Source organism: Pleurodeles waltl, chromosome 1_2 (genome assembly GCF_031143425.1).
Source record: "Pleurodeles waltl isolate 20211129_DDA chromosome 1_2, aPleWal1.hap1.20221129, whole genome shotgun sequence".
In the NCBI taxonomy this organism is placed as follows: Eukaryota; Metazoa; Chordata; class Amphibia; order Caudata; family Salamandridae; genus Pleurodeles; species Pleurodeles waltl.
In genome coordinates, this window is record NC_090437.1 from 513121353 (window position 1) to 513136803 (window position 15451).

At 45.8% G+C, this 15451-nt stretch overlaps 1 protein-coding gene across 28 annotated transcripts in view; it reads left to right on the plus strand.

The window, feature by feature from the left end:
* Window positions 1-15451, plus strand: part of ANK2 (ankyrin 2) — a 1630948-nt gene that overhangs the window by 732489 nt on the left and 883008 nt on the right. For 20 of the 28 annotated variants that reach the window (XM_069241647.1, XM_069241693.1, XM_069241772.1 and 17 more), the window contains exon 2: window positions 5832-5897. The exons of the other annotated variants lie outside the window; for them this stretch is intronic. In XM_069241647.1, coding sequence (XP_069097748.1) covers window positions 5832-5897 — 66 coding nt within the window. The remainder of the gene's footprint in view (window positions 1-5831; window positions 5898-15451) is intronic. 28 annotated transcript variants of the gene reach the window in all.

A 15451-nucleotide genomic window follows, 5' to 3' on the forward strand; every position in this document is an offset into this window, starting at 1 on the left:
AGCAGTGATGCACAGTCCCTGTAACCTTTCAGAATCCATGGCACTGAATGCAAGGTAGGGGCCTCAGTGGCCTGCAGCAGTGATGCACAGTCCCTGTAACCTTTCAGAATCCATGGCACTGAATGCAAGGTAGGGGCGTCAGTGGCCCGCAGCAGTTATGCACAGTACCTGCAACCTTTCAGGATCCATGGCACTGAGTGCAAGGCAGGGGCCTCAGTGGCCCACAGCAGTGATGCACAGTCCCTGTAACCTTTCAGAATCCATGGCACTGAATGGAAGGTAGGGGCAGCAGTGGCCCGCAGCAGTGATGCACAGTCCCTGTAACCTTTCAGAATCCATGGCACTGAATGGAAGGTAAGGGCAGCAGTGGCCCGCAGCAATGATGCACAGTACCTGCAACCTTTCAGGATCGATGGCACTGAGTGCAAGGTAGGGGCCTCAGTGGCCTGCAGCAGTGGTAGTACCTATCTTTCAGGATCCATGGCACTGAGTGCAAGGTAGGGGCGTCAGTGGCCTGAAGCAGTGATGCACAGTCCCTGTAACCTTTCAGAATCCATGGCACTGAGCGCAAGGTAGGGGCGGCAGTGGCCTGCAGCAGTGATGCACAGTCCCTGTAACCTTTCAGAATCCATGGCACTGAATGCAAGGTAGGGGCCTCAGTGGCCTGCAGCAGTGATGCACAGTCCCTGTAAACTTTCAGGATCCATGGCACTGAGTGCAAGGTAGGGGCCTCAGTGGCCCGCAGCAGTGATGCACAGTCCCTGTAACCTTTCAGAATCCATGGCACTGAGCGCAAGGTAGGGGCGGCAGTGGCCTGCAGCAGTGGTAGTACCTATCTTTCAGGATCCATGGCACTGAGTGCAAGGTAGGGGCGTCAGTGGCCTGCAGCAGTGATGCACAGTCCCTGTAACCTTTCAGGATCCATGGCACTGAATGCAAGGTAGGGGCCTCAGTGGCCTGCAGCAGTGATGCACAGTCCCTGTAACGTTTCAGGATCCATGGCACTGAGTGCAAGGTAGGGGCCTCAGTGGCCCGCAGCAGTGATGCACAGTCCCTGTAACCTTTCAAGATCCATGGCATAGAGTGCAAGGTTGGGGCAGCAGAGACCTGATGCAATGCAGTCCCTGTAACCTTTCAGAATCCATGGCACTGAGCGCAAGGTAGGGGCGGCAGTGGCCTGCAGCAGTGATGCACAGTCCCTGTAACCTTTCAGGATCCATGGCACTGAGTGCAAGGTAGGGGCCTCAGTGGCCCGCAGCAGTGACGCACAGTCCCTGTAACCTTTCAAGATCCATGGCACTGAGTGCAAGGTAGGGGCAGCAGAGACCTGATGCAATGCAGTCCCTGTAACCTTTCAGAATTCATGGCACTGAGCGCAAGGTAGGGGCGGCAGTGGCCTGCAGAAAACGTTACACATGACTGGTGGCCTTTTTACTCCTTATCCTGGTCCATGAGTCTTCCTCTTTACCCTGCCAAGGTAGTCTTGGATAAGAAGGAATGTATTGTTAAATATCTGCTTCTATTTCAACCTTTAACAGTACTTGTTATGAGACACATGCCACAGGAGTATAACTCCCCGATGTCACCCCTTTGGAATTGAGGCACCCTGATGGAGCACATTTTAGTAAATTATGCTGACGATATTTGGCAATGATCACACGCTGGTTCATGTTATAATCTTAATTCTACATATCTGCATGTGTCTGCCATGCCACTCTTCGAATTTAGGTAGTGATACCCAGCATTTTGCTATTCAGAAGTTGATAGGATTGCCGTTCAGTTGATCACCAGAAACACATATGATTTAAAGTAGCCGGATTGCCTTTTGCTATTTTTGTTTTGGCAGTGTTTCAATGTCATTAACTCCTTTACAATGCTTTTCTGTTTGCAATGCCTTTGATTTTTGTTTTAATAACACAGTCACCCATTCACACCTATAAAATCCTAATAGGCCCAGTAACCCATTAATCACTATAAAATTAGGCTCTCTGTAACAGTTGTTGTTGTCACTTTAATCAAGTGCAATGTATGATGTTTCAATTTCCATTGTCAGACCTCGCATGGCTGTGCAGCAAGATGTATTATTACTAGTTTTGTAAAGTATATTTAGAGTGGGCTTAGCCATTACCCAGAGGTGTTTTACTCTCTCTCCTCATGCTGTTGGCTGATCAGTGTACCATTCCTCTCTCCAGGAAATGCGTCTATTGGACTGCACGAGGGACTATTTTACATCTAAAACGTACATGCAATTATCTCGGTGTCGGTTGCATTCAATTTGTTGTCTCCATTGTGCATCCTATAAAGAAAGCACAGCTTCAGTTGCTAATTTCCCCCAATTTTTGAATGTCTCTGTTTACAGGTGTTGGCGCATTAAAACTAGACCTATTGGCAATGCAAATGCTTGTATTTAAATTATGCGTTCTGGTGCTGTATCTGCCTCCCACTTCAACGCCATCTGCCCAGGGAAGAGGCAACTTTGCAAGGAATCAGTTGCGCCAACATTGTGTGTGACGAGTGGTGGAGGGTAAGCCCTCTTGGTTAGAAAGTCAGGATTGGCTGAAGGGGTGTTATGATTTCACTCTGTGTGGTACTGGCTGTTAGACGGTCTTGAGCAGCAGAATTACCTCGCCGATACGAATAGGTATTGTACCTGACTTCAAAAGTGTCCTTGGGGTGATCACTATGTAAATTCAGTGTACATTGAACCGTATCTAAGGTGTTCTGGAGACCTCCTAGGTTTGTGCTGAGATCTCCCTCTACAGTGAGGAGTTTCTGAGCCGTTCCTCGTTTCCTGATCATTGTGCAGTCTCTCACACTCTCTAGCAGCAGTTTCTCCTTGTGGTGTGATCTTACAAAATATCATGCTGTATCTCAACCAGTACTGAGCCTAGCTGCCTCTCGTGGGTAGCAATCTCACCTTGTGGTGTGATCTCACTCTACAGAGATAGCAGGAACAGCGGAGCAAGCGTTTTCTCACTTTTCCCTTGATCGTCTCTACTTTATACCCATGTTACTCATGCACTTGTTTGCGGCATTCTTCATTACTTTTTGTAGGCTTAGAGATAGGTGTTGCTTTTGACTGTAAATACCTGAGTCTCGGTGTTGTTGTTAAAAATGTAATACTTTAGCATTTGATCACTCCTTTACTGTCTTTTCGATGACTTCCACAATGCCACTTTTACCTTCTGGCGATGTCGGTATCGCAGGAAGTCAACGGTCATGATTCACTGCTGATCGCCCCTGGGAAATTGGAGGTTGGCTCCTCTGATTTTAAATGCTTGGTGCGCACCAGGACAAAGCTTGTCTTCTGGCCTCTTCTTTCTTACTCTTCTTTGTCCCTAGCCTGGCGATATCAAAGGGCTGCGTATTTCATTCATGATTTGATGTTGGCCATTGAAGTGTTGTCCTAGGTTTAAAGTCAGATGACTGGTTGAGCGAGGAGTAGCAAAAACAAATTGGCAGGAAGAGTGATTAAAGGAGCCAAGGCTACCACAAACGCGTTGGGGCCAGATATTGCACAGAGGGTCAGGTTGTTTAGAATAGCTCTGCAAAATTAGGAACACTGGGCCTAGTTGTGAGACGTGGTAATGTAAGTGAGGAGATGCTTGTGGGAAAAACGATCTGTAAGGGCAGATGACTGACAAAGGAGTCAAGATCTCCACAGAGTCTAGGAAATAAAAAGTTTTTTTAACAGATATATTACTTCTTGCACACAATAATACTGAATTTTCTTAAGTAATGTGTGCCATTTACTGACCCTATGAATAATAACGTTTAACAACATGTTAAAATAACTGAATGCCAATAATGATAAAATAACGAGTTGCTGTTTGCAAGTGTTATTCATATGGCCAGCTAACAATAGTTTTTGTGGCATGGAAGCATTTAGAGACAACAATAAAATAAGATAATTTAGAGAAATCGAGACCAATAGAGGAAGAATATGTGTAATCTTTCATTCGTGTTCTTGAATAGTTGACTGCCCCTGCCCAATAGTGAATATTGCAGGTTTTAACTGGATATTGTTCCATGAGCTGGCCCATCTAGGTACAAGGATGTAGTGATTGTTGAGTTTTCTACAACACATAGTTCCTCAATGCAATCTGCATGGTTGCCGAAGCTAAGGTACTATGCCATATTGTGTTGTCCAGCGACATAGGACTTTGTTAGATGCAAGCGTCCATCCTTGAGACATCACTTTACTAAGTAAATTTGCTAATAGCAGCTAAGCATCCAGTGCCTTTTCAGCATGAAGTCATTCTCCAATGACGACACCAGCCTGTATTATAATTTAGTGTGACTTGTTTTGGAATACAAGAAATTACCTTTATAGAAGCCGCAGTACAAATCGTAATCATTTTCACTTTTTATCCCTTTGATCCATGTTATAAGTGGCCTACTACCGCAGTGGAATCACTCTGCTCGCTTTTCATCTGGCTCTTATTGGTAACCTTTTGTCTGTGCATCTCAGCTGACAGGTCTGAATTTTTTTAATGTAACTTACCTGAAATTCTAAGTTTTCAAATGCTGGTTCTAAACCTGCTTCCTAATTAAACCGAGATGGAATATTCCTGGTATAAAAAGGGTGTTGTCTTTATCATCCTTCAACATGTACCCTTACATCAAGTGAACATCCCCAAATTCATGATAACCAGCTTGGGAGCCAAACCTTTTCTGTCCATCTCACATGGCTCTAAACCAGTGGTTCCCAACCTTCTGACTTCTGTTGACCCCCACTTTATCATCACTGGAACCCAGGGACCCCCAGTGAATCTTTATTTTAATCCAGGGCCCCCCCGACTGAGTCATTACTAAAAGCTGGGGATCTAATCTGTTGATTTTATTTACTTTTTTAAGCTATCGCGGAACCTCTAAAGAGGCTTCGGGGAACCCCAGGGGTCCCCGGACCACAGGTTTGGAATCACTGCTCTAAGCTATATTTCCACGGACTTTGAAAATGATAAATGGGCACCTGAATATTAAATGCTGATAAAGCATAGTGATTCCTGCCGCCCAATACTCCTCTGTTGTAACCTACACTCTTTGTGTGTCTCTTGATTCTTAAGATGCCAAGACTGATTTTAAGCTACATGAATATAATTCATACAATAGCTTCATACAATGGCTCAACGTGTCATTTGCGTTTTAACATTTGGTGCCATGTTTATACTAGCACAATTATAATTTTTCACTTTTAAGAAAAAGTGACTAATGTGAACTTTACAATTCCCCCCCAAAATTGCCTCTGTCTATTAATCTGTTGGCATACGCTAATGTATGCCTTTCATCCGTCCAACCATTTATCCATCCATCCTTCCATCTGTCTTTTTGTCCATCCATCCATCCATCGCTTATTTAGCTCTGATTTTCTGTCATGTTTGGGTATAAACTTTTATTGGTTACTGTTGTTTGGAAGTGCTTGGTTTCAATTATCTGTTTTGTAACACTCTATTCAACAATACCAGTTAAATTATTTTGTATTTGATGACAATAATATTGTGTAGTCAGTTATTTAGTATATAGTTTTAATGATTGTATCACTATGCAGTTGATTACTACATATGTATATTTTTATAGCGTATGTACAAAACATTAACTAGTATGTCTGGCTTTTGAAATAAGCCGTCTTGCCCAGACACATAACTCCCCTGTTCATCTGTCAAATAAACTGTGATGTGTCAGCGCTCAGACGCTGGCTTCCATATGTCACATTGACTGATGAGTGAATGGCAGTCTCAACGAGCCTAGTATTTTTAGAAAAACGTGTCAATTGATATCTGTCAGTACATGGAAGGTGACTTAGTTCTGCTTTTTCACTTTTGCAAATGAAGGTCCTAGGGCAGTCAGAAACCATCACCGAATATCCAACTATGGCCGCACCTGACGTCACCCAAGAGGTTAGTGAACACGCACTCAGACTTGTTTTACGCTATGCACTTTTTGAGGTCTCACTGTGGAATACCGTACATTGATATTAATGCAATATTGGCCACGCCCAGACCTAAAAATGAATGCATGGTATTAATAAAGGGAGTAGGGTGACATGGGGTGGGGATATGTGCACACCTTTCAACCCACACACCATCCCTCCTGGAGTGAAATCAATGCTGGCCTTATGTTTTTGGGAACCATCCCCCTCTTTCCTTTGGAATGCTGCTCAATGGGACAAGGTCCTAATGTTGGGGTCGTTTATGCCCCTGCAGCCACTGGCATGCCCCTATCAAAGTCTCTGTAGATGCCACACAAATTGGAACACGAACCAAAGCGGGGTTTTAAAAGGAGTACTTTTGTGGATATCAAGAGTGTGCCACACATGATATAGCCCAATGTAGATTACATGTTGTTCTTATATGTGGACACATTGGTTGGTTGCCCAGACTCTTCCACATGATGGCAAGATCTGCCTATCTGCTATATACACAGTGCACACAAATAGCTACAGGGGCATCAGGTGATATGTTGACTTACTACCCCATGGATAATTCACAAAAGTGATTTCTATTGCATTTTGTGTCATACATGATTGATAGCATCGCCGCTGTAGCGACTAGACATAGCTCTTGTGATTATAACTGACATGTTCAGGCTATTTGTATTTGTGAAACCCTAGAGTTCATTTTACTTCCCTTCCATCCACATAATAATTCCAAAGGTAGGTCTTAAAGCATGTGTTGTGGTGCACTCCAGGAAGCAAAGTAGCAACAATGTTTCTCAGCTGTCTACCTTAGTTTAAATAAAACATCCTTATTTTCTGGTCCCCCCTTGCATTGTGGGTCTTGTAGTTGTATATTTAGAACCAAACAGACAATGAAGGAAGTCCAAGGATAATGGTTTGGAATTTAGCCAGTTATGAGATTTCAGTACTAAGGGTCAGATTTATAAGAACCTAGCATCACCTTGCACTGCCCTAGCGTCATTTGTTTTTAATGCTGAGGCGGAGGTAAGGAGGACTTTCTTCCGTGCTGTATTTACAAATTGGTGCAATGCTTGCAATGTGCTGCGCCACTTTGTAAACCCTTGTGGGACATTATGCCTGCGCCAGGCATAATGTATGCAAGGGGGGCATTCCGACACAGGGAGGCCTGAAAAAATGGCACATTGAAATTAACAACATTTCCCTAAGCCATTTTGTCTGTCATTTGTAACGCCTGCTCAGAGCAGGCATTAAGATGATGCACCCATTTTAATCAATGGGCCTCCCTGTGCTTTGCTGCACTATCGTCAATATTTCTGATGCTAGTGCAGCAAAGCGCCACATTGGCATAACATTTTTTGGCACTATTATCCTAACAACCGCCATGATGCACCATATTGTAAATATTGGGCAACCAGGGTGTTGTTAGATGGGGCAGGGGCGCGCAAGCAAAGTGGCATATCGGGACCGATGCGCCACTTTGTTTTAAATATGCCCCTTAGTTTATTCCGGAAGATTTCCCCGGCCTTGGCACACACATCGTTGCCCAGAACTTAGAGTGAGAATAATAACACACCAAGCCTAATGAATATTATGATATTAATTACATATTCTATAGATTTTGCAGTCGACTCTCGCTGAAAGCTCTGCCCCAGGAGACCAAGTCATTGCCTCAACAAAACAGAAGCTTCAGGTTGAAAGTAAAAACATCTGCTCTGTCTGGAAAGATCAAGTGTTACATATCTGTGCAGCCTTAATAAATGTCCTACATGCAAGCAAGCAGACATTATGAAACGAAAGATAAGTGAAAGGGAACCATCATAATGAACAAGGAGCTTGCGATACAAAAACTGAGCAACATGCCTTTATGGTTGCAATGGCAAAAATGTAAATCCTGTTCTTTCGGAAGCGACTGCCATGAAAGCCTTACGGTTCGATCTGCCATTGGATTTATCCTGCCGTCATTCTTTTTCAGCCAGTTCAGGATTGTTTCCTTCACCATGTGGCACTGGCCTGGTCATTACTGGATGATTTGATGCCAGGAGTGGATGGCGCCACTGATGAGGCCCGATATGCTAGCCGATACGTCAGCATCCTTTGCCACTGTGATCCATGCCACTGTCCTTAGCAGACTCCAGAACTGTGATCTTTGTGGCGTGGCACATAACGGGACCAATTGATGTATTCAAAAGGACAAAGGTGGTGGCTCTTCCTAGCAAAAGGTACAGTGGATTCCAAAGCTCACAACCCAAGCAGAACAGAAAGAATATACTTAGATTTTGCCACAAATCAAGATAGAGGGTTCAGACTTGCACATATTTCCAAAGGAATGTGTCTACAGTGTAGCTAGCACAAGGATTGATAATCATCTGTGAAAGCTTCAGGGAAATGGCAACCAGCGGAAGTGCTGGAAACCTGTATCATATTCACTACCACTGTTCAACTAGTGGCAAGGAGGTTTCAGCAGAGGTTTCTCCTTGAGGGCATTCATGACAAACATAAAATGGCAATGAAACAATTTAATTGCCATTTTATTGTTTCCCCCGATGTGCGACCTGCAGTGCCCCGAGGCAAATGTCATGGGGGTGTGTCCTCTGCTGCCGACTGGCAGCAGAGTACTGGAGCAGTGGCTGGCTGGATGTTCCAAAGTGCGCATGTCATTTTGGCCGGCTGTTTTACGCCGGCCAAAGTGACATGTGCACTTTGAATCTCTCCGCTCAGCTGCCTTAAGACAGCTGGGTTGAGTCCAAGCACAGGCCTAAAGGGCCTGAAGGAGCTTCCAGCCTGCCCACTCCATCCAGTCCAGGCACTTCTCTGATGCTGGTTAACAGCATCAGAGCAGTGTCTGGATTGGTCACAGGAGCACCACAGTAGGCTGCAGTTTGCAGAACACTGAGGAGGAGGTGTTCCGGTCAGTAAGTACCTTTTATTTTAATTCAACATGGGGTTTTGGAGGGATGGGTTGTTTTATTATAGGCTTTTGGAGGGAGGGGGTATTTTATCTTGGGCTTTTGAGGGAGGGGGCGCTTTATTGAAGGCTTTTGGAGGGAGCAAATGTTTTCTTTTCTTTTTTGGGAAGTGGTGGGCAACTTTGCTCGCCCCACAACTTTTTAAGGTTATCAGCCACCCCTAGTAGGTAGGGTACCAGAAAACTGTTGTCTAAATATCTTCTGACAAAAATGCAATGACTTAAATATCATTTACAAAATCTTTGCTACACTAAGTTAACATTACAAAATCTATATGCAGTGGAGTGATATTTTTGTCAACAATATCTAGGTCACCAAATTTGTGTTAGACAATACTTTTGTCATCTATATCCTGGCATACACCTGGCAATACTTTTTTCAGTATAAGGCACTAGAGCTTCTGAGCTCTTTGCAGAGAACACTATGCAATATACACAGGGCATAGGCATGCAGCACAGTTGTGCAGAGCGTAGAGGTGTTACGAGTATTTGAGGGGGAAAACTGGTGGGTGACACTGGAAGAGAGATTCACGGGAAATAGGTTGATGTTGATATTTTTGATACTTCAAACCAATGTTTTGGGTGTTTTGGGATGCCAGAGGTTTACCATCTTTGTAAATGGGTGAGGGACATTTTGTAATAATAAGACCAGCTCACAGGGATTTGATCCCCCACCAAAATGCTCTCCTTCTGAGCAATATTAAAGTCTAGTGCGCTCCTTTGATCAGTATTGTAGCAAGGACACCATCGACCCTGCTGCAAGCAAGGTAAATGGCTCCATTGACTGCTGTTAAGGTAGTAAACAACAACAGTTTTGAGGGGCAAAAGGGCCCACAGGGTTCTGCGCCCCAGCGCACTGCACCTGCTGCACCAATGCGAGCTGCGTCTCTGCCTTTGATGTGTGTGGGTTCAGAGGCAGTACTGAATGAAGTACAGAAAGTAAGAAAGAATGAAAAAGAGAGCATAAAGCATCAGTAGGGTTACCCCAGTGTACATTAAAGTCACTAATAAATACATGGTCGCTGTTAGTTAAAATAATTTAAGTTATGATGGATTTCTTAAACGTTAGATAAAAAAACATTGATTTGAGTGGTCTTCTTTGCTTGGAGAGCGGCGCTCTGCCACACTAAATGGGTTCCTAAATTCACGCTCCAAACTCACATGTGGCATGCAGTGTGGCTTCGTGAGGTGGGTGCGCTAGAGGGCTTTGTGGGGTGGGATACCATCAGCATTACGCAATTGGGTGATGTATAGACTGGGACACGTGCTCCTTTCAGGAGCTTCAGGATGCATACACACTCTTCTCTGTGCAGTTCTACAAATACTTGCAACTACGGCATGCACTACACACCCACATACCATGAGAAGCCAAACTACTCATGGGCACGCTGGGGAAGTGAGGTGTTTCCCAGATCTATCGTACCTTGATCATCAATGCCCCTGGCACACTGCACCAACTTAGGACCCGGTGGGAGGGTTGGCTGAGACCTTTAGAAGATGAGGATTTGCAAGATGCACTGATGGCCCCTTGAGTCATAACAATCTCCTTTAGGCTGAGCCTGGTGCAGAACTACTACCTCTACTGTGCATACCTCTCTGGACCGAATGCACCAGGCAGGTCTCCTCCCAAGTCTTACCTGTCCCTGGTGTTCTCAGGCCCCTGCTGACTTTTATCATATGGTCTGGTTGTGCCCTGCAATCCAGAGTTATAGGGTTGCTGTCGTCGGAGGGTAATTGGAGGTACTGGGCTGGGAGGTGAGCCTTTCACCGTTGATGTTGTAGCTGGGGGTCCTGGAGGGCGCAGGGATATCGAGGGCTGATCTGGCATTTGTGGGAATGGCTATCATGGTGGCCAAGCAAGACATTGCAGCACATTGGAAGAGTCCTGAGTCCCCTACGCCATTGCAATGGCAGCGTAGGGTGGAATGGTGCACGCAACAGGAGAAGCTGGTGCTTGAGGAAAGAGGTTGTCCCTCTAAACATGAAAGGATCTGGGGGAAATCGGGTGGACGCTTGGACCAGAACCTGTCGATGTAATGCTCTTTGTGAGATGCCTTATCACTCAATGTGCTTATTCTACTGTACTTTGCAAGTCTGACTCTGTATTACTTCTTACTTGTACCTTTTACATGACCAAAACAGTGTGTGACATCCTTGCAGATTGAAAAATGAATAAAAATTGTGTATCAAAAATAAAAAGTTGATGTTCCCTGGTGCCTGAAAGATGATGCTAACTCTAGTGTTCTTTTTGGCTTTGGATGGAAATTCCACAATAAGGCACATATAAGTGTAGAGGTCATTGGATACCAGTTGTCAACAGAGAATAGTGTTTTTATAGATTACTGTGACACAACATCCTGTTTAGCCCTCTCCATCAAGGCAGATAATGGGGTCATTTGGTGGCATAACCAGGTCCATAATTTGTTGAGAAGTTTCAATGAGCCAGGTCTCAGTCAAAATTATGAGGTTCAAGCCCTATAGATTGTAATGTCTGAAATTTAATGTGATAATTTACCACCAATCTGCAGCTGTGGAGTAGGCAACACAGGCTAATGATAGAAGTGGCCTCCTTGGAGAATGATTCTATGGCACACGCTTTGAGGTTATTATGCACTATTGTTCTTTTAGGTTGGGCAGTAAGTGACTGAGAGCTCTGAGGTAGGCCACTTGGTTTTGGTATGGTTTACTGTTGGGGCATGATTTGTCTAGCTAAAGTCTTAACAGCCTTGGGATGAAAGTCCCCTGGTAGAGCATCAATATCCCCTGGGTCTACAGTAGGAACAGTTCTGTTGGGTCATAGTGGTTTGTTGTGTTTAGGGATGAATTGGAGTAACTCTGTCCTGGTTCTGCCCTGGAATTTGGCTTCATCAGTGGGCCAGGAGCATTGTCCAGTGGTTGAAGGTACCAATGAGTCCTTCACGGCTTTTGGGGTAGCACATGGGCATGGCATTGATTAAGGTACCCTGTGTCTTTTGGTGGATGAGGTGGTTCGAAGGCTACTTGAAAGCACATAGAAGAGATGAATGGAATGCTTGATTTATTCTAATTCACTGATCATTTTTCTGGGCCACATTCTTGTCCATCAGTTTGTTGCTCATTCACTATCACACGCACTGACCAAGCCAATTAAATTAGTATGGTCCAGTTCCAAAAGAGACAAGATAGCCTGAATAGGTAAGCCATGTCCACTTCGCAGTGGGACACAAGGAGCCATATGATGACAGGAGAAGAGACCTTGGCACATGTGCCAGAAGCATAGCATACAACTGCAGTCGATGCTCCTTTCAGTCCCATTTTCCCAAATCTCTACATTGCACACATTGTATGAGACTCAGAGTTTATGTCATACAGCTAGTTCTTAATGCAATACTCCAAAGGTTTAGATCCTGGCACCAGCCAAAGCCATTTACCTTTTCCTGATGTGATTCAATAGATTTATATTTCTATGTAATCTTGAACCATTTAAGTTAAAATCAAACATCCGATGGAACAGACGGGTGACTAACTCTCTAGGCGATTAGTAGCACTGTGACAGTCCTGGACTTTGGGTGATAGCCTTGCGTTTAGCTTTCGGATAGCTTACATTGAACTAGGTAGAAAAACAACATGAAATCAATAATTTGTATATGAAAACTTGAATCAGGGCCAGCCTTAACGCTGGCGGCAGCCTGTGTGACAGTGATTGTTGGCGTCCCCCAAAGACCACCTTCATCACGGATTCCCTCACTACCACCCTTTAACAATGCCCCTCAAGTCTCCATAACAACTCTCTCGTAGATGCATTTAATTAGTTTTGTAGTGTCACTCATTCCACTGTAGGGCATCAGAGCACTTTACCTCTGTTAGAAATGGGGTCCCCAGTTGGCAGTCGGTTTGCACCCTGTCCAAGTAGGGACCCTCACTCTAGTCAGGATAAGGGAAATACCTGCTCAGATAACCCCTGCTCACCCTCTTGGTGGCTTGGCACGAGCAGTCAGGCTTATCTCAGAAGCAATGTGTAAAGTATTTGCACATAACACACAGTAATAGGTGAAAACACTACAAAAGGACACCACACCAGTTTTAGAAAAATAGCCAATATTTATCTATATAAAACAAGACCAAATACGATAAAAAATCCAACATACAGTAAAAAAAATATGAATGCTGCAAGATGTACTTAACAATACAGTTCCTTGAAGTCAATAACTCCACCTGGGGCTATCACGACGTCGTGAACAACAAAACCAAAAGTTCAGGCTGGCCTCGGCGTCGAAGGCCAGCTGTGGTGTCGGGAAGACCCACAAACAGTACCTTGGATTCACAGGGCGTCGTGATCCTGGCGGTGAGCTCTGGTGAGCGGCGTCGCTGGCATCGGTTCCGGAGTCGGTGCAGTAGTCGTCGGGCCCTTGAAGTCACGCACCTCGGGGATCAAACTCCGGGCTGATGAAATCAGGTGCGCTGGCGGAGATGGCGTCCGGGCTGTGGTGCGAAGTGGGACGATGCGACGTGTGGTGCCCACAGGTCACGGTGCAGGCAACGGCTCGGTGACGGCATCCAGCGGCGTCGGCGAGACCAGGGCTGCGGTGTGAAGCGGGGCGGTGCAATGTGCGGTGTCCACAGGTCACAGTGCAGGCAGCGGCTTCGTTGTTGTGGAAGCGCTGTCGTCTGTAGGCCTAAGCCAGCGGTGCGGGATGGGACGGTGCTTTGTGACCCTCACGAGCGGTGTCCACAGGCCACGGTGCAGGCAAGGATGCCTGGTGATGACACTGGAGCCGATGGTGCTAGTGTCGGTGGACCGGGGCTTCGGGACGGGACGGTGCTTCGTGCTCCTCACGAGCGGTGTCCACAGGCCACGGTGCAGGCAGCAGCGCCGGTGTCAGCAGGAGCGATGTCGGGGATGCCCAGGCTGCGGTGTGAGCAGGTGATGGCGGAGTGCGGGGCCCACAGGTCGCGGTGCGAGCAGCGGCTCAGTGAAGTCGTCTGATGATGGCGTCGGTGAGACCAGGGTCGCAGTGCGAAGCAGGGCAATGCATCTCCGTGTGGCCACAGTGCAGGCCAGCGGCATCGTTGGCGGCATTGCAGTGGTTTCTCCTCTTGGACAGCACAAAACACACAGTTCCCAGTGCTGCAGGTCGAGGAAACTGAAGTCTTTGGTGTCCCTGAGACTTACAACAGGAGGCAAGCTCTACTCCAAGTCCTTGGAGAATTTTCTCAAGCAGGACACACAGCAAAGTTCACCCTTTGCACTCTTTTCAGGCAGAAGCAGCAACTGCAGGCAAGTCCAGCAAAGCAACACAGCAAAGGGACAGTACTCCTCCTTCAGCTCTTCTCCTGGGCAGAGGTTTCTCTTGATTCCCGAAAGATTCTAAAAGTCTGGGGTTTTGGGTCTGCTTCTTATACCCAGTCCTGCCTTTAAAGTTTGCAAACTTCAAAGCAAAGTCTCAAGTGTTTGCAAGATCCCTCCTTGTCCAGGCCAGGCCCCAGACACTCACCAGGGGGTCGGAGATGGCATTGTGTGAGGGCAGGCACAGTCCTTTCAGGTGTGAGTGACCACTCCTCCCCTCCCTTCCAGCACATATGGCTAATCAAGATATGCAGGCTACACCCCAGTCCCCTTTGTGTCACTGTCTAGAGGAGAGGTGTGAGCAGCCCAACTGTCAAATTGACCCAGACAGGGAATCCACAAACAGGCAGAGTCACAGAATTGATTAAGCAAGAAAATGCCTACTTTATAAAAGTGGCATTTTCAAACGTACAATCTTAAAATCAACTTTACTAAAAAGTGTATTTTTAAATTGTGAGCTTAGTGACTCCAAACTCCACATGTCCATCCGCTCCCAAAGAGAATCTATACTTAATAAGATTTAAAGGTAGCCCCCATGTTAACCTATGAGAGGGGCAGGCCTTGCAACAGTGAAAAACGAATTTAGCAATATTTCACTGTCAGGACATATAAAACGCATTATTATATGTTCTACCTTAACCATACACTGCACCCTGCCCTTGGGGCTACCTAGGGCCTACCTTAGGGGTGCCTTACATGTAAGAAAAGGAAAGGTTTAGGCCTGTCAAGTGGGTACACCTGCCAAGTCGAAGTTACAGTCAAACCTGCACACACAGACACTGCAGTGGCAGGTCTGAGACATGATTACAGAGGGTAAGCCTCCACTACTGGTTGGAGTGTTGGTGAATTTATGTGTCATGGTAGTTCATGTTGTTCATGTTGTCATTAGCAGCATTCTTCCTGCTGCATTATGCATGGCCCCTACAATCAGTTATCGGACTCTAGCAGCAGTTTGTGCCACTTATGTTTGTATTTTGAGCTTTTACTGCCATGTGAATGTCTCTACATGTTCACTGTATGCAACTTGGCAGTGCTTCTTCTGGATAACCCTGCATTCATGCCAGTATTGTGGTGGCACCTTCAGGGTTAAGGTCGATTGTTCCACCAAGGCACACCGTGTTTCCAATGGGGTCGGTGACTTTTGTAAGCCAAGGTGACCGGATCATAGCATAGACCCATGCTGCACAAGGGGGCTCCTCAGCCTTTCAAGGGCCATCATTCAGCCCAAGGCCAATGAAACGTG